This window comes from Myxocyprinus asiaticus, chromosome 45, assembly GCF_019703515.2.
Source record: "Myxocyprinus asiaticus isolate MX2 ecotype Aquarium Trade chromosome 45, UBuf_Myxa_2, whole genome shotgun sequence".
Classification (NCBI taxonomy): domain Eukaryota; kingdom Metazoa; phylum Chordata; class Actinopteri; order Cypriniformes; family Catostomidae; genus Myxocyprinus; species Myxocyprinus asiaticus.
In genome coordinates this window covers 12,262,631-12,283,302 of record NC_059388.1, presented here as the reverse complement: position 1 = coordinate 12,283,302, position 20,672 = coordinate 12,262,631, and the positions used below count along the sequence as shown (strand labels likewise).

The following is a 20,672-nucleotide window of genomic DNA, read 5'->3' as shown; positions in this document are numbered from 1 at the left end:
AAACTACAGTGACACTGTTATGTTTGCGAAATGTATATGGCAGAGAAAGAGTAATTTATATTCATGAATAAAGCGATAACTGATTGGACGATTCAGTAATATTCACCAGGAACGTGCTACCTGATTGGTCAGAGAAACTATAACCCAGCCCCTAAACCAAACCCTGACAAATCAGGTAGCGCTTTACTCATATATATGAATGAGACTTCCCATGCCATCCTACATTTTGGAAATCTGCTATCCTATTTACAGATGCGTTTTGTAAATAACATGGAAAGCAACTAGTTGACTTCAGGCTGATAGTGTCAGTTATATTTAACTAGTATGTATTGACTATATACACTGAGCACTTTATTAGGAACATTAAGGTCCTAATAAAGTGCCTGACATGGTCTTCTGCTGTTGTGGCACATCCGCCCCAAGGTTCGATGTGTTGTGCATTCTGAGTAGCTTTTCGGCTCACTACAATGAGTGGTTACCTGAGTTACCATAGCCTTTCCATAGCTGTATTGAGCAGTGAACCTAGAACATCCTTTTTAATAGTTTTTACTTTTACATAGTTTTTTGTAAAAATATGAAAATGTTTTCAGTATATATATATATATATATATATATATATATATATATATATATATATATATATATATATATATTTTTTTTAAATTTTATTTATTATTATTATTTTTTTAATAATATCACAATAATATCAGCCATTTATGCTTAGTTGGTCGTGGGTGCAGCATTCTAAAGGCATCTACCTTCACTGAGGTCTATTTTGTGCATTATAGGCCTATGTATGTTTTGTTTTCTATTTGAACTGATATAGTAAGACGGCAGTATAAGTGAACAGTATGTTGTCTATATGTGTCTGTGTATTGATAAAAAAAGAAGGCATTCACTGTGATGTAAATAGACAAGTAATCTTAGCAGCAGCTACAAAGTTGAGATGCCACACATGAATAGCATTATATAGCCTGGCTCATATGACCTGACCCAGAACGCGTGTGTGTGGGACAGGCAGAAAAACACGAGTGTGCGTTCTGTAGTGCTGAGTTCTCTGTCACTGTCAGCATTGGCTGTTGGGGGGATGACAGAGGCAGAAAGTGTTTACTGAGTGCAAAGAGAAGAGAGAGAGAGAAAGACAACAGCTGCCCCTCATTCTTGTCCAGGGCCTGTGGGAGCTCTCTCAGCTCACATCCAGCAGTGACAGGTGGTCAGAGGGCCTTGGACTGCCAGCCTGAAACACACACGTACACAGTTTAGCATTCCACACACACCACATGACATCAGCAAGCAGAATTGGACCAGAAGGCCTGTACATTGGCTGGAGTCCTGGAGGATGTTGTAAACGCAGTCTCCTCAGATAAGTATCAGGGCTCTCTCTCCAGCTTCACACAGTCCGGTCAAAAGGAAGCTATTGTATAGCGTTTAGGAAGTGTTTCTTCACAGCATTTATTGGGTTTGTGTTACAGGTGTTAAAATGGGTGGTTGAAAAGCTGTGAGTGTGTGTGTGTGAGTGTGTGTGTGTGTGTGTGTGTGTGTGTGTGTTGTATCAGGCACACAGGTCTTGGCGATTCATCAACTATGCTCTCTTGCCAACAGCACAGAAAAGCTTAAAAGACTCCTGGGGTTTCTTAAGCACTTTAGCTTACTGGCTAAAATGTATTGCATACTCTCTGAATAAACATATTATTTTGTACACATTATTTAAAATAATGCATCATAAATAAATACAATATTATTATTATTATTATTTTATGCTTTTCTATATTTTTGTTTCTGCTTTTGGTTTCTGTCATATGATTACCATGTAAAGGGACCTTGAGTATTGAGAAATGTGCTTCATAAATAAAAAAATATTTTGATTATTATTACTTTCATTATTATTATTATTATTATGTTCTGTTTTTTCAAAAGGGAAGCAATGCTTTAAATGGTCTTCTTAAGAATCTGTTATATTTAACATGTCATAAATTTTTGCCATTTTTTTCCCATGAAGTCCATTATAAGGTTGTATAATTGTTTTTATTTTTTATTATAATTTTTATTTTATTTATTTTTTTGCAGAAAGACAGTCATATTTAAAGGAATAATCCAGGTTCAATACAAGTTTAGCTCAATTGTATAATTTGTGGCATAATATTCATTACTGATTATAGTTTTTACATTTTCCACCTTCGCTCTGACTCTTAAGGCACGGTCACACATACCCATTGACAGGGTTGGGGAGTAACGGAATACATGTAACGGGATTACATATTTAAAATACAAAAAATAAGTAACTGTATTTCACTAAAGTTACAGTTTAAATCACTGGTAATTAGAATACAGTTACATTCAAAAAGTATTTTGATTACTGAAGAGATTACTTTGCATTTTATTGTCATTTGTTCGATTTAATATTTAGTCCTTTCAGATGAAAAACATTTATACATATAAATGATGTGATCCAAAGTGCATTTGAACAGCGGTGAAACACTTTCTAATGATGTGTTACATTCAAACGAGCAGACAGAGAAGTAAGTTTAAAGTTAGTTTGGAGCAGAAGAAATAGAAATAAACCTTGTGTAAATTGTCAGCTTTACGCTAAAATAAAATGCTATTTCTAGCCATTTTACATGCACATGTTACCAGGCACGATAATTATTTTATTTTATTTTTTTTTTATCAAGAAAATTCATGTTGGATCATAATTTCTTTTTTTCTAGTAAGACCTTTGATATTAGGGCAAAAATCATATTCTTGATAATAATTTTTTTATTGTTTTCCTGTAAAAATATCAAAAAATTCTTAAAACAAGATCAGTTAGATTTATCTTGTTTTAGAAACAACACTGCATAAGATATTTAGGTTATTTTAGGAGTTTTTATAGTCAAAACAAGTGAAAAAATCTACCAGTGCTGAAGAAGTAATCCAAAGTATTTAGAATATGTTACTGACCTTGAGTAATCTAACAGAATACGTTACAAATTACATTTTACAGCATGTATTCTGTAATCTGTAGTGGAATACATTTCAAAAATAACTCTCTCAACCCTGCCCATTGCACAGCGAAATTTCGCAGGCAAAGATGGTGTGGGCGAATGTTGAGCGCGTGTGAATTCAGCCAAAAATAACTGCCATTCAGCCTCTTTTTAATGCTGCACTTCATACTCTGGCAGAGTGAAGTTGAAAAGAAACTCATCACTAAAATGATATCCTTGTCCATTGTGTATATTCAGTTTAGCTGTGTACGAAGCACCGCCCACTCAGAGGTCACTGCCAAACCAAGCAACTTCCTATTTGTCAAAACTGCAAATGTACGAAATCCACACGAAATCCGCATGGAAGTACATCGCGCGAAATTCACGATTGCGTGGATTCCCATTGAAATGACTGTATTTCACCTGCAGAATTTCACAGTGCAAAGGTATGTGTGACTGCTCCTTTAGAATTAAACAGGTTGTTTTTTGCTTGTAAAAACTTATATAGACTATGTAAATGTCCTCTTTGCATGTGAAATGACTATTAGCTCATCTCTGTGCTTACACACGGGGTGCGGGTTTGCAGTCGGTTAAAATAGGCTATAATTTTTGCTGTCCCATCCTTCAATAACCTTTTGCAAAGCCTTAAGTACTCTACATTGTGACAGATTCACAAAACAATTAAACAATCAAACTGTTAATATTAGACTTAAAATGACAAGGTACCTTATTAAAAATAAACTTCAGCCACTCTTTTCTAATGTTGGATCCATCGGAAGGATATGCAAAGTGGCTAGTGCTACATACAGCTAGAAACACAAAATAGTCAAATTTGCTTTTAACCTCTAATTCCGTGATACCACGACACACTTGCAGTCCGCTAGGCATCGATCATCTTTTAAAGAAGTAAATACCAAAATACAACACTGTCTGAGGTCCCTGGGAATGAGGAACATGCTTTTTATAACAGACACAGACACACACACACACACACGCACACACAGGCTGGTTTTACCCATAGGCACTGCTCCCATTTACAGTTTTAGTTATTCAGGCTTTCTATAGCCAACACCTGCTGGAGTGACGGTAAGGCCTTAAAAAGAAAGAGAGAGAGACAGAGAGAGAGAGAGAGAGAGAGAGAGAGATAGCTGGACACTGCGGTGCCTTTAGGTCTGGGGAAGTTATGGGGGGTGAAGTGTCATCCCTCCTTCTCAATGCACCATGTCCCGAAGTGAACGGCTTAACCCGATGGTCTCATGCTCTCGATCGCCTGCCCCCAGCCCAGGGGACAGGAAGAGTCAACTGTCCTATGGGAGAAAAACTGATAGCAATAGGTACAGTAGCAAAGTGTGTGCCTGTTAGTGTGTATGTGTATTGACCGTTACATACACAATCTGGTTTACATAGTAGCTTTGATTGGGAGTTTGTCATTCGTTTTTTGCTTTGTCATAGTAGCTTATTGATAGTTTATGGCGCAAGTCTTCGGTTCATGTTTTTCAGTGTATTCAGGCTATTGTGTCCCTTTAGATTTGCTCATAATTCTGGGTCCACAGTGTGAAATTTTATATTTAGGTGTTTAGTTCCTTTTTTGGACGTTATCTGCTCTGCTTTGAAAATGAGATATTTCTCTCTCGGGAGGTAAGTTTAAACTAATTTTACAGTTTGTTGAACTTCTTTCAGTTTTAAAACTTTTCTAAGAGGGTTATTTTTTGTGCCCTGTTTCTTGCTGTTGTAAGTTTTATTGTCACATTAAAACTTGGAACTATTTCAGAGGAAGAGATTTTTGGTATGAAGTATGATTGTCAAATATGACTTACAAAAGAATTAGCACATTTTAAACTTTGGATACTATCAAATGTATATGCATTGTAATGCAATTGGTTTACTTTTAGAATAAACATAAGATAGCTTGTTATAATATAACAAGTTACAACTGCTTTAGTTTGATGTTGTGATCTTGCATTTGTCGAACTCAGTTGGAATCTACATTTGGTTTATACTTATGCTTTGAGTAATGGGTCTGGTTTGATTTACTTGCATCAGGCTTGTACATTTGTAAGCTTGTAATAGAAGATCATGTGCAAAAAAAAGACTTACGCCTATACACACTTCAAGCGACAAAGCGACTAGATCTCATTCATTTTCAATGAGAGCTGGCGACTTCCGGCGACACGAGCGACAGTGACCTCTGGCAATAAGGTGTGGGCGTGTCCAGCCAAAGTTGAGAAAAGTTTAACTTGAGGAGCAACAACCAATAGGAGTAAAGAGGGTGTCAGTGGAGCTCATGTCACCCTTCTCCTTTGAGATAATGGAGTTGAGTGCAGGCAAGACAGAGCAAAAGTTTCTGTGAGCCATTTCAATGTTCTATATGATTTGTCCATGTAATCACATACATGGATATAATAAAAAATGATGTGTGGAAAAGAAATCGTTGGCAGTCTGAGAGAGTTTGATACGTACATTGATAAATCGTTCATCTTATTAATGATATGATGCATTGAGCGCTGCTGCAGTTCATATAAAAACACTCTCTCCTGCATAGTGTGTGTTTTTAGAGGCAAGAGAACTGCTTTCTTGTCAAATTAGAATGATATCTTAGTTTTACTGGCCAAATGTATTATCTGTGATCAGATTTTCCAAAGATATGGCCAGACAGTTCACCAAAAATATTAGAGCGACAGCAGTAGGAACACCCACAATCGACTTCAAACGATAAAGTTGCTGAATGTGTATGTGGGGCTTTAGTGTAAACAGTTTTTGACACTGTAAAAACTGTGTCATACCAGGTTATTCCAAACCTACAGTATATGACTTGCTTTCTTCTGTGGAACGTAAAATGAGATGTTAGGCAGAATGTTAGCCTCAGTCACCATTCCTTTTCATTGTATAGAAAAAGATGCAATGAACATCTCCTTTAGTGTCCCATGAAATACAGAAAGTCGTAAAGATGGGTTAAGACCAACATGAGGGTGAGTAATTAATGATAGAGTTGTCATACTTGGGTGAACTATCCCTTTAAGAGTGCTCAATTGGGGATTAAAGACTGACCTTGATATCTATTGATTCTTGTTAAAGAATCTTTAGTGAGTGTCTGTAATATTTTCCAACTTTTATTGTTTAGATTAAATGATTTTAACAGTAATGATTGTGGCAGAGTCGGCCTGCATATGAATTCTCACTTTGTAGTGAGCTTCACCAGCACATAGCCCATGGCAACAGATTTGTTATTGAGATTGTCAAACTCACCAGGTTCTCCTTGCTGCAGGGCTACAGGCTTTAAAAGTGAGAGAAAGAAAAGTTGTAATGCGAAGAGTGTTTTAGTGTCTTTTCAACCATCCTGTCCCGGTTGAGTTCCTCTTTGAGCTGGAGGAGAACCGATGAGCCTCATTAATCATGTGGACATGATCACACTCTCATGAGAGACTGAAAGAGAGAGTGGAAGACAGTCTTACTGTCTCATTGGAGCTGTCTTTGGTTACAATGCTTGTTAACCTGCTGTCTCGCTCTCATTCTCTCAGTCTGGTGAAGGCTTTGTTGCTCCTCTGGGTTTCTCTTGAGGGAGACTGTCATTTAAGTTGGCTGCTTGGAATGCACTCGCCATAGAAACTTGTTAAAGTAAAATGTTCATGGTGGTCAAATCTCCTCAACATACTGTTACAGCCACAACGATAGAGAACTTAACAGTATATGGTTTCATAGAAGTAGTTTAAAGTCTGTCGATTCCTTTGAACAAAACTTATTTATTTATGAAACGTTAGAATGTCGTATCAATAATTGCCAGGTAGGACATCACATCTTAGCATTAAGTTGATCATTGGCTACCACAGCCAATCAAACATATTTCATGTTAAATATAATAGCTATGTGGAGTAGGATGGTTTGTAATTGGTCCAAGCTGGTCATTTATTTTCATTAGCTGGTCCAAGCAGGTCTAGACACTTGACTATCAGTTTGTGCACCAGATTTTGACCAGGTAGACCATCTTTGTCAAGCTGGTTAGAGATGATAGACCACCTTGAACCTGCAATTTTTTTTAGTTTCAACAGATGGCAGTACCACCCAAGTGTTGTTTAGAAGGATGGCTTCTTAAGTGTTGTACCCTTGTGAAGGTCAACCGCACATTCCCCTGATTCCAGAGCTTTCTCTTTTTCATTCATCCTTTGACTTTCATCAAGCTCCATCCATCCATAGACTTCATCCATGTTCTCATTCCATAATGCAAGTCTTGCTCACAAACTTGCAAAATGCAAAAAGCTTGTCAAGGCACATTTACCGCCTAGACGGAATACCCAAACATAAACAAACGCACCCAGAATGAGCAAAGCAGTGTCAGTTAACTGTCAATGGCCAGAGAGAGAGGGATTTGAGCAGGCCTGTACCAGCCAACATTTCTCTGTGTGTTGTATTTTGGCCTGGGTGTTTTGTGTTCTTTTTTTAAATGTTTGTGTGTTGTAAGTACAAGTTCTACTAGCAGGGCCTCCATCTATCATATATTCAATATGAAAAAATGCTCTCACACATCTTAGCCTTAGGCAAAGGTCTTTTGTGTCCTTATTAGTTCAGAAAACTCTCTAGTCCTTTTACCAAAATAACTATTAAAAATATTGAATGTAATATATTAGAGTTTTAATGATGCATATATTATTACAAGGAAGTGAATTTGGGCTATATGCAATCAAAGTAGAGTTGTCAAAATTAACGTGTTAACGTATGCAATTAATTTTAAAATGTGTGACGCAATTAACGAATTTAGGGATTAGGGTTAGTTAACTCTACCTGACGCACACACCAGAAACACACATAACAGTGATTCTGTGTCAGTGATCAAGTGATGGAGGAAAGACTTCTTAACCATAATTTTTGTGCAAAACAAACCCAAATGGGACCTGTGAAAAGCTGCATTCACATGACTAGCTAAAGTGAAGCGTTAGCGTATCCCCGGTGATATGTCGCCCTTCTGTCTTCAATTCGGATAAATTATCATTTACGTGTGCAGTGCCAGCGCTCAGAGCAAAACAAAACGTTCTCTGCAGTGCTTTTGATATGGAGTTCAAAACGGTGTGAATCATATTAATGCAGCTTCACAATGGCTGTCGTAAAGTGAATAGCCATGATTAACATTGTGGAGGACGAGGGTTTAAGAGATTTAATGCCCATTGCAATGAATACTAGATCTATGGGGGCTAGTTTTTTCATTTAGTTCACCTCCCATTTAGACGATGGGAAATGTTTAATGTTAATTGAATTGGTGCTATTTTAGTGCATTTCTAGTTTATTCTGTGGAATACTTTGTTTGGAAAATGTTAATAAAATATTATTTTTACATATTGTTTTCTTTTCTTTTCTAAGAAGAAACTAAATGCATTTTGACAGTAAAAGATTGTATACAGTATATGGAGTAAAATTAAGGCACTTTCAAAATCTGCGATTAATCGTGATTAACTGAACAAAATCATGCGATTAATCATGATTAAATATTTTAATTGACTGACAGGTCTAATTTAAGGTCATATTTGATTAAACGTGACAATGTCTTCTAATATTACCCTTAAGGCTGAAGTGTGTAACTTTCGATTTGTTAAAATACTTTTTTCTGTAAACTCGTAGTATATTAAAAGTTGATGATTTCAGTCAGACTAAAACAATCCATCTTTTTAAAAAGTCATGTAAACGCTTTATTCTGACTGAAATCATACAGTCAGCTCGATATTTGTGAAGTCTCTTAACAGACTTAGATAATGTGATTGTAGCTCAAATTTATCCAGCATGTATAAACGCTAATCAGATTGCAGTTGGCCTCATTGTGCGCATGCTCCACGGTGCACATGGTGATGTGTGACGTGTATTGCCGGCACTTTCTCAGCTTTCTCTTTGTCCGAGCAGCCCACCCAGCTCGACACAGGAACACTGACACTGGCGAGATTTTGGGGTGGGACTCTCTGTTTGTTTAATCAATGGCAGAATGGGGGATTATTTGGGAAAGCTGTTTGAAAACAATGGTTATTTTTTGCAATTTCCATGGTTCTTTTTAGTGTATACTGAATGTGAAGTGTACCTCACTGTTATGGTCTGGTAAATTGTCTTTTAGCCTGTACAGATTTATATAACAGTGATTAGAACAGTAGGGCAATTGAAGAATTTGCACATACTTGTGGTCTGATGTAACATGTCATGTGAATCTGAATAGGTGCACACAGAGGCCATGCTGTTTGTGTTTGCATGGCTGGATTCCTCACTGCGGCCCTTATTGCATTAGAGAGAAAGATGGCACAATTTAAAAAAAGAAAAAAATAATAATTCAGTCATTAACCTCATTCCTTTCTCTCCCTGTTTTTCTCTCTCGTTCTCTCCCACTACCTCTTTACAGTCTCACCGCACGATACACTACAAGTCCACCAGGTCACAGTGGAATAGCAGCCCCTCAGAAGAAAAACACAAGGTAGAGTCTTTCACTGTATTTGCCTGCTCTCGCAAAAGTTCTGACTTTTGAAACTCTCTCCATATCTTCAGACTGGAGACTGTGGAAGCTGATCTACTGATGGTCAAATCTGTAGAGACAGATCTGGGCAGTGAAAGTGGTTGATGATATAAATGTTTGCTGAATGTTTCCGATCCTAAGATGTAGGCCAACATTTTTTCAACGTTTCAAAGAGTCTGCTCTTTCTTGGGCTGTTGTCAGCTTTTTGGGGTGAGAATCTTGGTTGATTTTGGGATTTAGGCTGAATAGATACAGAAGCTGTTAGATGAACCCTAGATCTTTGGGCGGTTCAAACTGAATGAATTCTTGCGATAAAAAATGCTTGATGCAGTATAACAAGTATAACAAATTGCAGGTGTCTCATGATGCGTTTTTAAGTTTTAAGAATTACTTCTGTCACCTGGCATCTACAAAATGTGGCACTCTTACACGAGATGCTAAAAACTTCTTGGGTTGCAATGTATTATTCAGGAGGGATGGGAATCGTAAGGAATTTAATGATTCTGGTTCCAATTCCTCTTAACGATTCCGGTTCTGATTCCTCTAAAAGATTTTTTATTTATTTTCTCAGTTCCATTAATGATTCTTTTAGTACTTTTGAGGAAAACATATTTGGAAATAAGAAATACCTATCTTGTTCAATTTATTTTTACCAAAAGAAAAGATTGTTTCAGAATTTAACAGATTCTTGCAAATGGTTTGTTTTAATTTACAGTAGATATTTTATTTATTTATTTATTTTTAGAAAATACCGCCACTGATGTACTAAATGGAACTGGTTGATAAGAGTCAATCATTCAGGGGAAAGCTCTGTATTTTTGCAGGGCGTAGATTCAAAAGAACCTGTAAGAGTAATTCATTTGGGAATCATTCTGATGTGGTCACACTGTAGATTCAGAAGAACTGGTTCATAAGAGTCATTCGTTTGTAAATCTGACTTCACTTGTCATGCTGTATGTTTTGTGCTGTAGATTCAAAAGAACCAGCTCATAAAAGCTATTTGTTCGGGAATTGGACTACACTGGTCGCACTGTATGTTTTGTTCTGTAGATTCAAAAGAACCAGCTCATAAGATTAATTTGTTTTTGAATCGGACTACACTTGTTGCACTGTTTCACACTGTAAATTGAAATAAACTGACTCATAAGAGTCATTCGATTGGGAATTGGGCTGCACTGGTCGCACTTTATGTTTCGTGCTGTAGATTCAAAAGAACTGGCTCATAAGAGTCATTCGTTCAGGAATCGGACTACACTAGTTGTGCTGCAGATTGAGTTGCAGTGTTGCAGTGTCATTGAATGGTAGCGCAGGAAACACTCTTAAGTATTTTAGCATGGTGTTAAGTCTGCTTCAATGGAAGAAAGCATGTTCGAGAACCATAAGCGAAACCAAAAGTCATGAAAATCTTTTGGTTCTGGTATTTTTTAAAAATGGAACTGGTTCTGAATAAGAACTGGTTCTCGGTACCCAACCATATTATTCACTTTGTGTGTCTTTCTGAGTGGTGGCTTTAGTCATCAATTTTTGCTGCAGTTGTCTGGCGCTGAAAGCATTTGCTTCGTCTTAGAGCCGGTGGGAAACAGTGTGCTGGCAAAGCGTTTCATGCAGCCCCTGGCCAAGCTATGTGAGATATGTTCTGGATGCTACACTATGTGTGGTAAAGTGCTTACAGTGCTTACTCAACTGACAGCTTGATGGGTGGGATTTGACTAACTGCACTATTTGTCCAAAGACAACACATGCCTGAAGGGAAAGAAATAGAAGGAAAGAACTGCAATTGTCTTTGACGTTTCCGAAGATCTAAGATCTTCTCTCAATACATGCTTGTCCAAAGGACAGTTAAAAGACTGTGAGGAGTAGACTTTTAGATACAATGTAGAAATGTTGACGTCGCAAAGTGGCTCCAATGTTGGTCTTAGTATGCACTCCCTGAACATTTCCCTGCCTTAACGTTGCCGTAGTGTTATTGATGCACATCTGGCTATAAATTGGCTTTCGAAGATCACAAATAGGATGTAATGCTGGTAAAAATAAGGTATTCTGTTTTGACATCAAATCAGTGTTCTTGACATTCTGGAGGGAAACATGTTTGTATTTAAATTATAGCAGTGCATAATGAATAGTAGGACACATAATAATATGTAAATAATATGTAAACTCTCTTCTTGAAGCCAAAAGTTTTGAATTAGCCAAAAACTAATTCAGTTGGAAAGATTGTATCAAGATTCACCGGATATGACATAAGCCATCTTTTGATTTTATACTTAAACATCCTGCTTTAATTTTTAATAGTCAGAATTTTAAAGATATTATCTGCTTCTCCCATAATGGCTTTTTTATGTGGGACACATATTGGATGAGATGGAGTGATGTGTTATTAAAATTCAGTTATTTTTACACAAGGAGAGATGTTTCACAGTTGAACCCTGTCAAACCGTCATGGTTTTAATCTGAACACCATTGCAGTGTAAACTGTCACCCTCACAAGCATGAGCAGATGCACTCAGGTGTCCAGAGACCTGCTCTTCCATCTGACTTCCTCTGTTGGGCTGTGGTCACATCAGAACTGTAATCAAAACAAAGAAGATCACACACACACACACATACACACACACACACATACACACACACAGTTTTAGATATGTTTTTGCCTTTGGATGGTCTTAAATCACGACTGTTTTATATTTTACAAGCATATTTGTGCTTGTGTATGCATACACGATGTAATTGTTATTTAAATCATTGGTCTAAGGAGCATTTTGATACCAAATTAGAACACTGAGTGGAAAATGTACTAAGTATGAATTGCACCCGCTGATAGCGTTGTTTAACTGCACATGCGGTCTGTGTTGTTTTAGTACCCGATTCACTAAATCAATTATGCAAATCAGTTAATGGTGAAAACAGAGCAAAAATAGTTAATTAAAATAAATAAAAATTTTCACAGCACAGTTAACCATCTTGCAGGCTGATTCTGGCAAATAGTCCTGACTTTTGTTTGGAAGGTGCATCTAAAATAAAATGATTTAAATGGAGACTTACTGTAGAGTACTTAACTCTTATTGGTAGATGAAAAGATGATTAAATTAACCATAATATGTCAGAAACAAACACACTAGGGGTGGTGGATATACTGTATTGAACTTTTGTAACTTTGTGTCTGCAGAAATGTCTGCAGAATTCTGTGGGCACAGATTCCGTGTGGGCATGCTAATAACAAAAACGTTTTTGTTAGAAACACATTGATTCTGCAACGTTTACGCCTCTCATTCACTCTGGAACACACGTGTCCACCCTGATGTCCCCAAGATAACCTTAAATAGCATCAGATATGCCTTATCAGAGACTTGTGTTTTATCATAACCGGCAATGTAACCTGCACAACAGGTTAATGGGGGAATGCAGAAGTTCCTGATGGAAAATAAACGAGTCATGAAGCTGTGTCATTAGAAGCTTGATGAGACATGCACCTGAACTGCCTGAATCATCATTCTAAAATCCATCATTTCCTAGAAAAGCTATTTGCTCTGATTCTTTGCAATGGAAGTTTTCTAAGCATATTGGTCATTGATGAGAATTTCAAATGATGATGAGAATTTCGGATGATTATATAATAGTGTTTCAAAATGTTTCAACTGAAACTAATAGATCTGTATTAGTCTATCAATGTTGGTTTGGTGCTGTCATCAGTTTTAAGCAAGGTGAAACATCTCTATTTGGTAAGAAACCATGTCAATGTCAACCAGTGTTAAATTCCTGCTCTTCTGTTTCCCCCATGACATGTTTATGAGATGTTGTTAGGCTGATGTGTCAGGAGGTCATGTTGCCCAATAAGGAACTGGCACACTAATTACTGAGTAATTAGAAGCTTTTTGCAGGAATAAATCATTAATAATGTGGATGCAGCACAAGACAATACAAACACAGACACCCTCCCACACTCCAGGGTAGTTTTGTTGCATTTTTTATTGCAAAAAGAGCTGTTTAAAGTGTTGACATGGAGAAGAAAATATTTAATACAAACTCTGTATATTAGCCAAATCAAGGCTGCAGCCTGATCTCATGAACATTTCGTGACCAGTGCAACATTTTTGAAAAACTGAATTATGTGGTTCATTACACGTTTGGCTGCAGTTTCCCAGTGAAATTTCCAGCGGGGGGTGCCAAAAGCAAGTGAAATGGTGTCGTAATCAGACAAGATTTTTAAGGTGAATGTCAGAGGGAGGTTTTAATGAGTAAAATGACTCACTAACCTAAAACTTTAACCTAAACCAAAACCTAAAAGCAAATGCAACATGAAAAGCACATGTTTACAACCATGTCATTTCGTATCACCTCTATGGCACTTTTGGCTCACTTGTTAGCTTGCATGCTTGGCTGGGCTCGAGCCTTGGTCTTCTGAGTCCAAAGTCAAACACTATCAGGTGAGCTACCGCGCAAGCTAATTGCACTGAAATAAATGTGTAAATGTAGTTGGATCTGTAATACAAGCATTAAAATGTATCGTTTAAGTGATGCGTTAGAGTAAAAGTGTTTCGATTTCATAACATAGCAGTGTGTGAGTAGTAGAGCGAAAAATACGTGTTTATAAAGTCATAATCTGCTGTTGTACACGTGATTTGTGTGAAAGTCAATAAAACACACAATTGTGCCTCTAATGGTCATTTCACCAGCAAACTGCGGCGAAACTTAGAACGTGGCACATAAAATTCATTTTGCAAACAATTTAGTTATTGTAATGTTCATTCTTTGTGACTAGGTTAGCAAAATCATTATTTGTAAATGGAATGCATTTAATGGTTTGTATGTTGGTGTTCATTGGCATGACTCTCAAAATGGGTGTTTTCTTTGCCAGAAGGTATTAGCATTTTTGCATGTTATTATGCAGTTAGCCTGTGGAAATGATGTGTTATTTGAAGCAAACATAAAAAAAAATTAGCTTGCAGCTTCCGAAGAGTGAATGTGTGTGGTAGGTGGTTGTGTTGACCCCTGTGTATCAGTTTGCATAATATCCACCGTAAATAGTTTGCGAGTTTAGAGTAAGTGTGTTCCAGTACACAGTGTATTGAAAATTGTATGCCAAAGGTGCCCGCATGATATATTTCTTCTGGTGGATATTTGAATTGTGCATCTGTGCATGCTTTTAGCTTATGGAATTTAGCTTGATGTTAACTCTTACATACAGTACATAGTTGTTTTTTTTTGTTTTGTTTTTTTTTTGTTTTCTACACACCCAAAATTATGTACTTTCTTTAAGTGTAAGTAGGTGATTTGGGATGCAGTCTGTGTGTTAAGCTCAATATTGAGATATTTGAGATGTTATAAAGCTTGCATTCAAAAATTCTCCATGTTTCATGCACAAACCAATGTCTGAGTGTGTGTTTGTATGTGTTCCAGGTTACCAGGCCCCTCTAGAGTCCCCGCTGCAGGCAGCGGCAGTAGCAGTAAAGGCCACGGCTCTTCTAACCTGAATCGAAGGAGCCAGAGTTTCAACAGTATCGACAAGAGCAAACCACTCCAGTATGCTAGTGGCAATGACAGAGGTGAATGAAATACACATACATTTTACATTCTGTGTCGTAATATTAAAATCAACAAGCAATGTTTTAGTATGTTGGTGCCTGCTGGTCAGTGCTGGGAAGTAAGTTAATTAAACTGTTTTTTTTTTTTTTTTTGTTTTTTTTTCAGTAGCAAGAAAGTAGTTTAACTTTAAATAGTGCTTTTCCAGTAACAAGCTACACTATTCAATGTAGTGCTGTAACGTGACCAAATGCTATGTGTCACATCTTGCTGTTCATTGTCACAGCTTTACAGCCGATCGAGCAGAGAATGTATTCGAACATGCTCTCCTAAATTGTCCTATCTCTCATAAGTAGTGTTGAAAAGTCCAATTCCTTTAGTGAATCGGTTCATTCAGACAGTTCAAAAAGAAGTGATTAACCGGCTTGAGTCTTAGCAAAGAAAACCCTGTGCGGTTTTCTTATAGCGAAATATTTAGTTATTTTAAGCCAGATAAATACTGCTCTGAATTATAAAATCTGACAGATATTTTAAAAGAAAATGCCTCCACATATATATATATATATATATATATATATATATATATATATATATATATATATATATATATATATATATATATATTATGCCTTGCAAAAGTATTCAGACCCCTGACCAATTATTTCATATTTCTGAATTACAAATGGTGCAATGAAATTTCATTCTGTTTGATATTTTATTTTAAAACACTGGAACTCAAAATCAATTATTGTAAGGTGACATTGGTTTTATGTTGGGAAATATATATATATATCAAACTGAAATATCTTGCTTGCATAAGTATTCAACCCCTGTGCTGTGGAAGCTGCTAGGTTACACCGATGAAAGAAATTGCCCTAATGAGGACACAGTTACTTTACCATTGGCATCCACCTGTGAATCATTAAAGTTGCAATCACATTTTCTGGATAAAAAACCCATTGTTGAAGGATCAATGGTCAGGCTGTGAATCTGAAGGAAAATTAAGACCAAAGAGCATTCCACAGAAGTTAGAGATAAAGTAATAAAAATGCATAGATTAGGGAAAGGGTACAAAAAAATATCCAAATGTTTGGATATCCCAGTGAGCACAGTTGGATCATTAATCAGGAAGTGGTAGTTGCACCACACCACCTAGGCACTGCCAAGAAAAGGCCGTACCTCAAAACTCAGCACTCTAACAAAAAGGAGACTTGTGAGAGAAGACACAGAGAGGCCAAAAATCACTTTGAAGGAGCTACAGAGTTCAGTGGCTGGGAGTGGAGTAATGGTGCACCAGTCAACCATATCAAGAGCACTGCATAACACTGGCTTGTATGGGAAGGTGGCAAGAAAGAAGCCGTTACTCAAAAAGTAACATCTGAAAGCACGTCTGGAGTTTGTCAGAAAGCATGTGAGTGACCCAGCTGCAATGTGGGAGAAGGTGTTGTGGTCAAGTGAGACCAAGATAGAGCTTTTTGACCAAAATTCAAAGCGCCATGTGTGGCGCAAACCTAACACTTCCTATGCCTCAAGACACACCATCCCTACAGTAAAGTATGGTGGTGGCAGCATCATGCTGTGGGGATGCTTCTCATCAGCAGGGACTGGGCATCTTGTTAGAACTGAAGGAAGAATGGATGGAGCAAAATATAGGGAAATACTGCAAGAGAACATGCTTCAGTCCTCTAAAAAACTGAAGCCTGGGAGGAAATTCACCTTTCAGCATGACAATGATCCCAAGCACAAGGCCAAAGCAACATTGGAGTGGCTCAAGAACAAAAAGATAAATGTCCTACAGTGGCCCAGTCAAAGTCCTGATCTCAATCCTATTGAGAATCTGTGGCACTATTTGAAAATTGCAGTCCACAAGCATCACCCCACCAACCTGAACAACCTGGAGCAAATCTGCCAAGAAGAATGGGCCAAAATTGCTGTCGCTGTGTGCAAAGCTGGTACGTATGTACCCCAAAATACTTAAAGCAATTATTGCAGCAAAAAGTGGCTCGAACAAATATTAATGTGTGGGGTTTGAATATTTATGCAAGCAAGATATTTCAGTTTTTTATTTTTCATAAGAATATTTCCCAACAAAAAAACAATGTCACCTTACAATAGCACCTTACAATTTTGAGTTTCAGTGTTTTAAAATAAAATATCAATGAGAATTAAAATTCAGTGTACCATTTGTAATTTGGTAATATGAGAGAACTGGTCAGGGGTCTGAATACTTTTGCAAGGCACTGTATATAGATAGATAGACAGACAGACAGGGTTGGGAGGGTTACTTTTCAAATGTATTCCACTACAGATTACAGAATACATGCTGTAAAATGTAATTTGTAACGTATTATGTTACATTACTCAATGTCAGTAACGTATTCTAAATACTTTGGATTACTTCTTCAGCACTGGTAGATTTTTTTCACTTGTTTTGACTATTAAAAACTGCCAGTACAGTAAGACAAAATACACGTTAAAAATACATTCTCTGAAAAACCTAAATATCTTATGCAGTGTTGTTTCTAAAACAAGATAAATCAAACTGATCTTGTTTTAAGGATTTTTAGATATTTTTACAGGAAAACAATACAGAAATTATTATCAAGAATAAGATTTTTGCCCTAATATCAAAAGTCTTACAAGAAAAAAGAAATTATGATCCAACATGAATTTTCTTGATAAAAAAAATAAAATAATAATTATCGTGCCTGGTAACATGCATGTAAAATGGCAAGAAATAGCATTTTAGCTTATCGTAAAGCTGACAATTTCTTCTGCTCCAAACTTACTTCAAACTTGCTTCCCTGTCTGCTCGTATGAATGTAACACATCATAAGAAAGTGTTTCACCGCTGTCAAATGCACTTTGGATCGCATCATTTATATGTATAAATGTTTTTCATCTGAAAGAACTAAATATTAAATGAAACAAATGACAATAAAATGCAAAGTAATCTCTTCAGTAATCAAAATACTTTTTGAATGTAACTGTATTCTAATTACCAATGATTTAAATTGTCACTGTAGTGAAATACAGTTACTTATTTCTTGTATTTTAAATACGTAATCCCGTTACATGTATTCCGTTACTTCCCAACCCTGTAGATAGATAGATAGATAGATAGATTTGATTGATTGATATAGATAGATATATAATAGACTGGCTAGCTACATTTTCAGAAAGATTAGCTTGTTTGTAGTTTAATTACTTTAAATCATGAGTAGCTTGTAGCTTGGCAAGCAACAATTTTAAAGAAGCTTCACAGCACTGCTGCCACTGGTGCTACATTTAATACACGTTTACTTAATTCCTGTTGTCCACTAGATGGAGCCACTATTCAAGGGAACAAGCAGGGCTAGATGCTTTGAGACAGTTTTAACAGTACTATATATATATATATATATAATATTATTATTATTATTATTATTATTATCTTTCAATGTTAAAATAAATAAATCTGTAGAAAAATACTGTTTCTTGAAGGAAATCTGGGAAATAAAGGTATACTATTGTGCTGTTATTTCTGCTTCATACAAAACCAGCCTTTTCAGACTTTACTTCAGATTTCATCTTCCTGTCAGAGCCGAACCATCATTCAAAGCTGAGTTCATAAAACCACACGGCCATTTAGCAACCAGTGTGTAAATCTCCACTGCCTGGCTGGTTACTTCATAAATCTGCACTAGACTTCATGCAGTGTGTTGATTGAAGTCGGGTTGTGAGTTCAAAGAATCGTGACCCCTCTTTTGCCTCTCATTCACCCCTCACAGCAAGGATCTGTGGTGATCTGTGAACAAAACGCAACCTAGTTCCCTCACAGACTGTTTGTTTTGGCCGTGCCGCTCGGTTAGATTTATACCAGTCTTTACTGGTCCCTGTTCACACAGATGCTAGTGTTCTCAGACACCAGTTACAGAGAGGCCATGACGGCACACACAAAGCCAGACGGAGGGTCTCACATGGCAGTCTGTGTCCTAATAGGCGACGTCTCGCTCAAAACCTTTTCCATTGGGCCGAGCCATTACTCATGATCTTGATTTACAGTGCTTTTGAGCTTATACCTTCACAGATGAGAAAAGCAATCTCCCATCTGTCCTTTTTTCCCTCATCTTCCTTTTTCCTCTGTTCAAAGATACACCATGAGTAGCTGGCAGGAGTGGCAGAGCGAGACTACAGCTCTGTTCAAAAAATAGCTCGCATTTTAAAGGGATAGTTCATCCAAAAATGAAAATTCTCTCATTTACTCACCCTCGTGTTGTTCCAAACCCATATGACATTTTTATTATTATTTGTATTTTTTTGTGGAGGACACAAAAGGAGAAATTTTAAAGAATGTTGTGATCATACATAGCAGTTGATTGTGAATTACTTTAAAGCTTATAATGCACCCAAAAGTGTCATATAAGTAGTCCATGCGACTCGTGCATCATATACCAAGTCTTTTAATGGCATATGATCACTTTGTATGATAAACAGATAAGATTTAAGTTGTTATTCACTCTCAGATCAAATCATTGATTACCCATGTAAACGAAGCCCATATCAAATATGACGAGACGTCAATAACATAAAACCTCATTGGTTCTTGCATAATGATGTCATGACATTTGGTCACGAGATGAGCAAGAACCAATGAGGTTTCATGTTATTGGCATGTCGTCATATTTGATAAGGGCTTCGTTTACATGAGATGATAAATGATTTGTTTCATTTCAAATCAAGATGGTAGACGATTCAAGGGATATGTTTATATACTGTATATAGCCTAAATACTGTACTTATATTTCATTCACTTGTGAAGTTCCACTTTGGTTAAGATGATGCCTTAGAAGGCAGCTGCCTATGTAGGCAGTAGATAGCAAGGCAGCAAGATTTTAATATTATTTTAAGCTGAATACTAATGGTATTGATAAAATAGTTCAATTTAATTAAAACCCATTAAAAATAGTTTAATTATGCTAAAATTTTTATTCTTCATGTTTACTAGAGTATCATATCTTTAGCTTAGCAACATGCTAATAGCAAACTCTTTAGGTGAGGCTAGCCACCTGTGTGCTTCACATGTTGAACACTATTTGTTTGGCCTATTGTTGCCTATTTAAAGTGTTCCAAACTAGTCATATAGGTTCCATGTTGAAAACTCCTCTGTTTGATCTTTAACTGAGTTTATTCCTCACCCTCAAAATCTGTCAGCACCTGATGTCACCATCACCTATGTATTTCCAAATAAAGCCTTTCTGTAGAAGCAGACCTCCCACTGTTTATAAGCCTTATGCAAGGTAGTGGGCACAAACACTTGCATGTTAAATAGTTTTGTATAATACAGCTAATTCACCATTCACACTAGCTCTCACAGTGCATCAGCAGGTTTGCTAGCTCAGTCCATGATGCTTTACAATAACTTTATTTATTTATTTGATTACTTTGAGGAAAATCAGTGCTATTTAGTGCTTTAGAATACTTCTGGCATACCAGCAGAGCTCCTGTGGCAAAGAAAGTGGATCTATATCAGAACTGGACAGATGAGATAACAGAAATAGCAGAATGCAAAGGAATTGGCTAAAATGAATTGCTCTGTATTAGAGAATAGTGGATTAAAAACAGAAATCTTTACATTCTATTGCTGTCAGCATAAACACCTGTTTATGTGTTTGTTTTGGAGTGTGTATTGCACTGTACCTAACGTATCAGACCAAAGTGACATTTCACAC

The 20,672-nt window shown here is 36.7% G+C and overlaps 1 protein-coding gene across 1 annotated transcript in view; it reads left to right on the top strand.

Moving 5' to 3' along the window:
- LOC127435393 (neuron navigator 3-like) overlaps nucleotides 1-20,672 on the top strand; it is a 216,241-nt gene that overhangs the window by 98,434 nt on the left and 97,135 nt on the right. Inside the window, exons 6-7 of the mRNA XM_051688837.1 lie at nucleotides 9,331-9,402; nucleotides 14,839-14,984. Of these exons, the coding sequence (XP_051544797.1) occupies nucleotides 9,331-9,402; nucleotides 14,839-14,984 (218 nt within the window). The remainder of the gene's footprint in view (nucleotides 1-9,330; nucleotides 9,403-14,838; nucleotides 14,985-20,672) is intronic.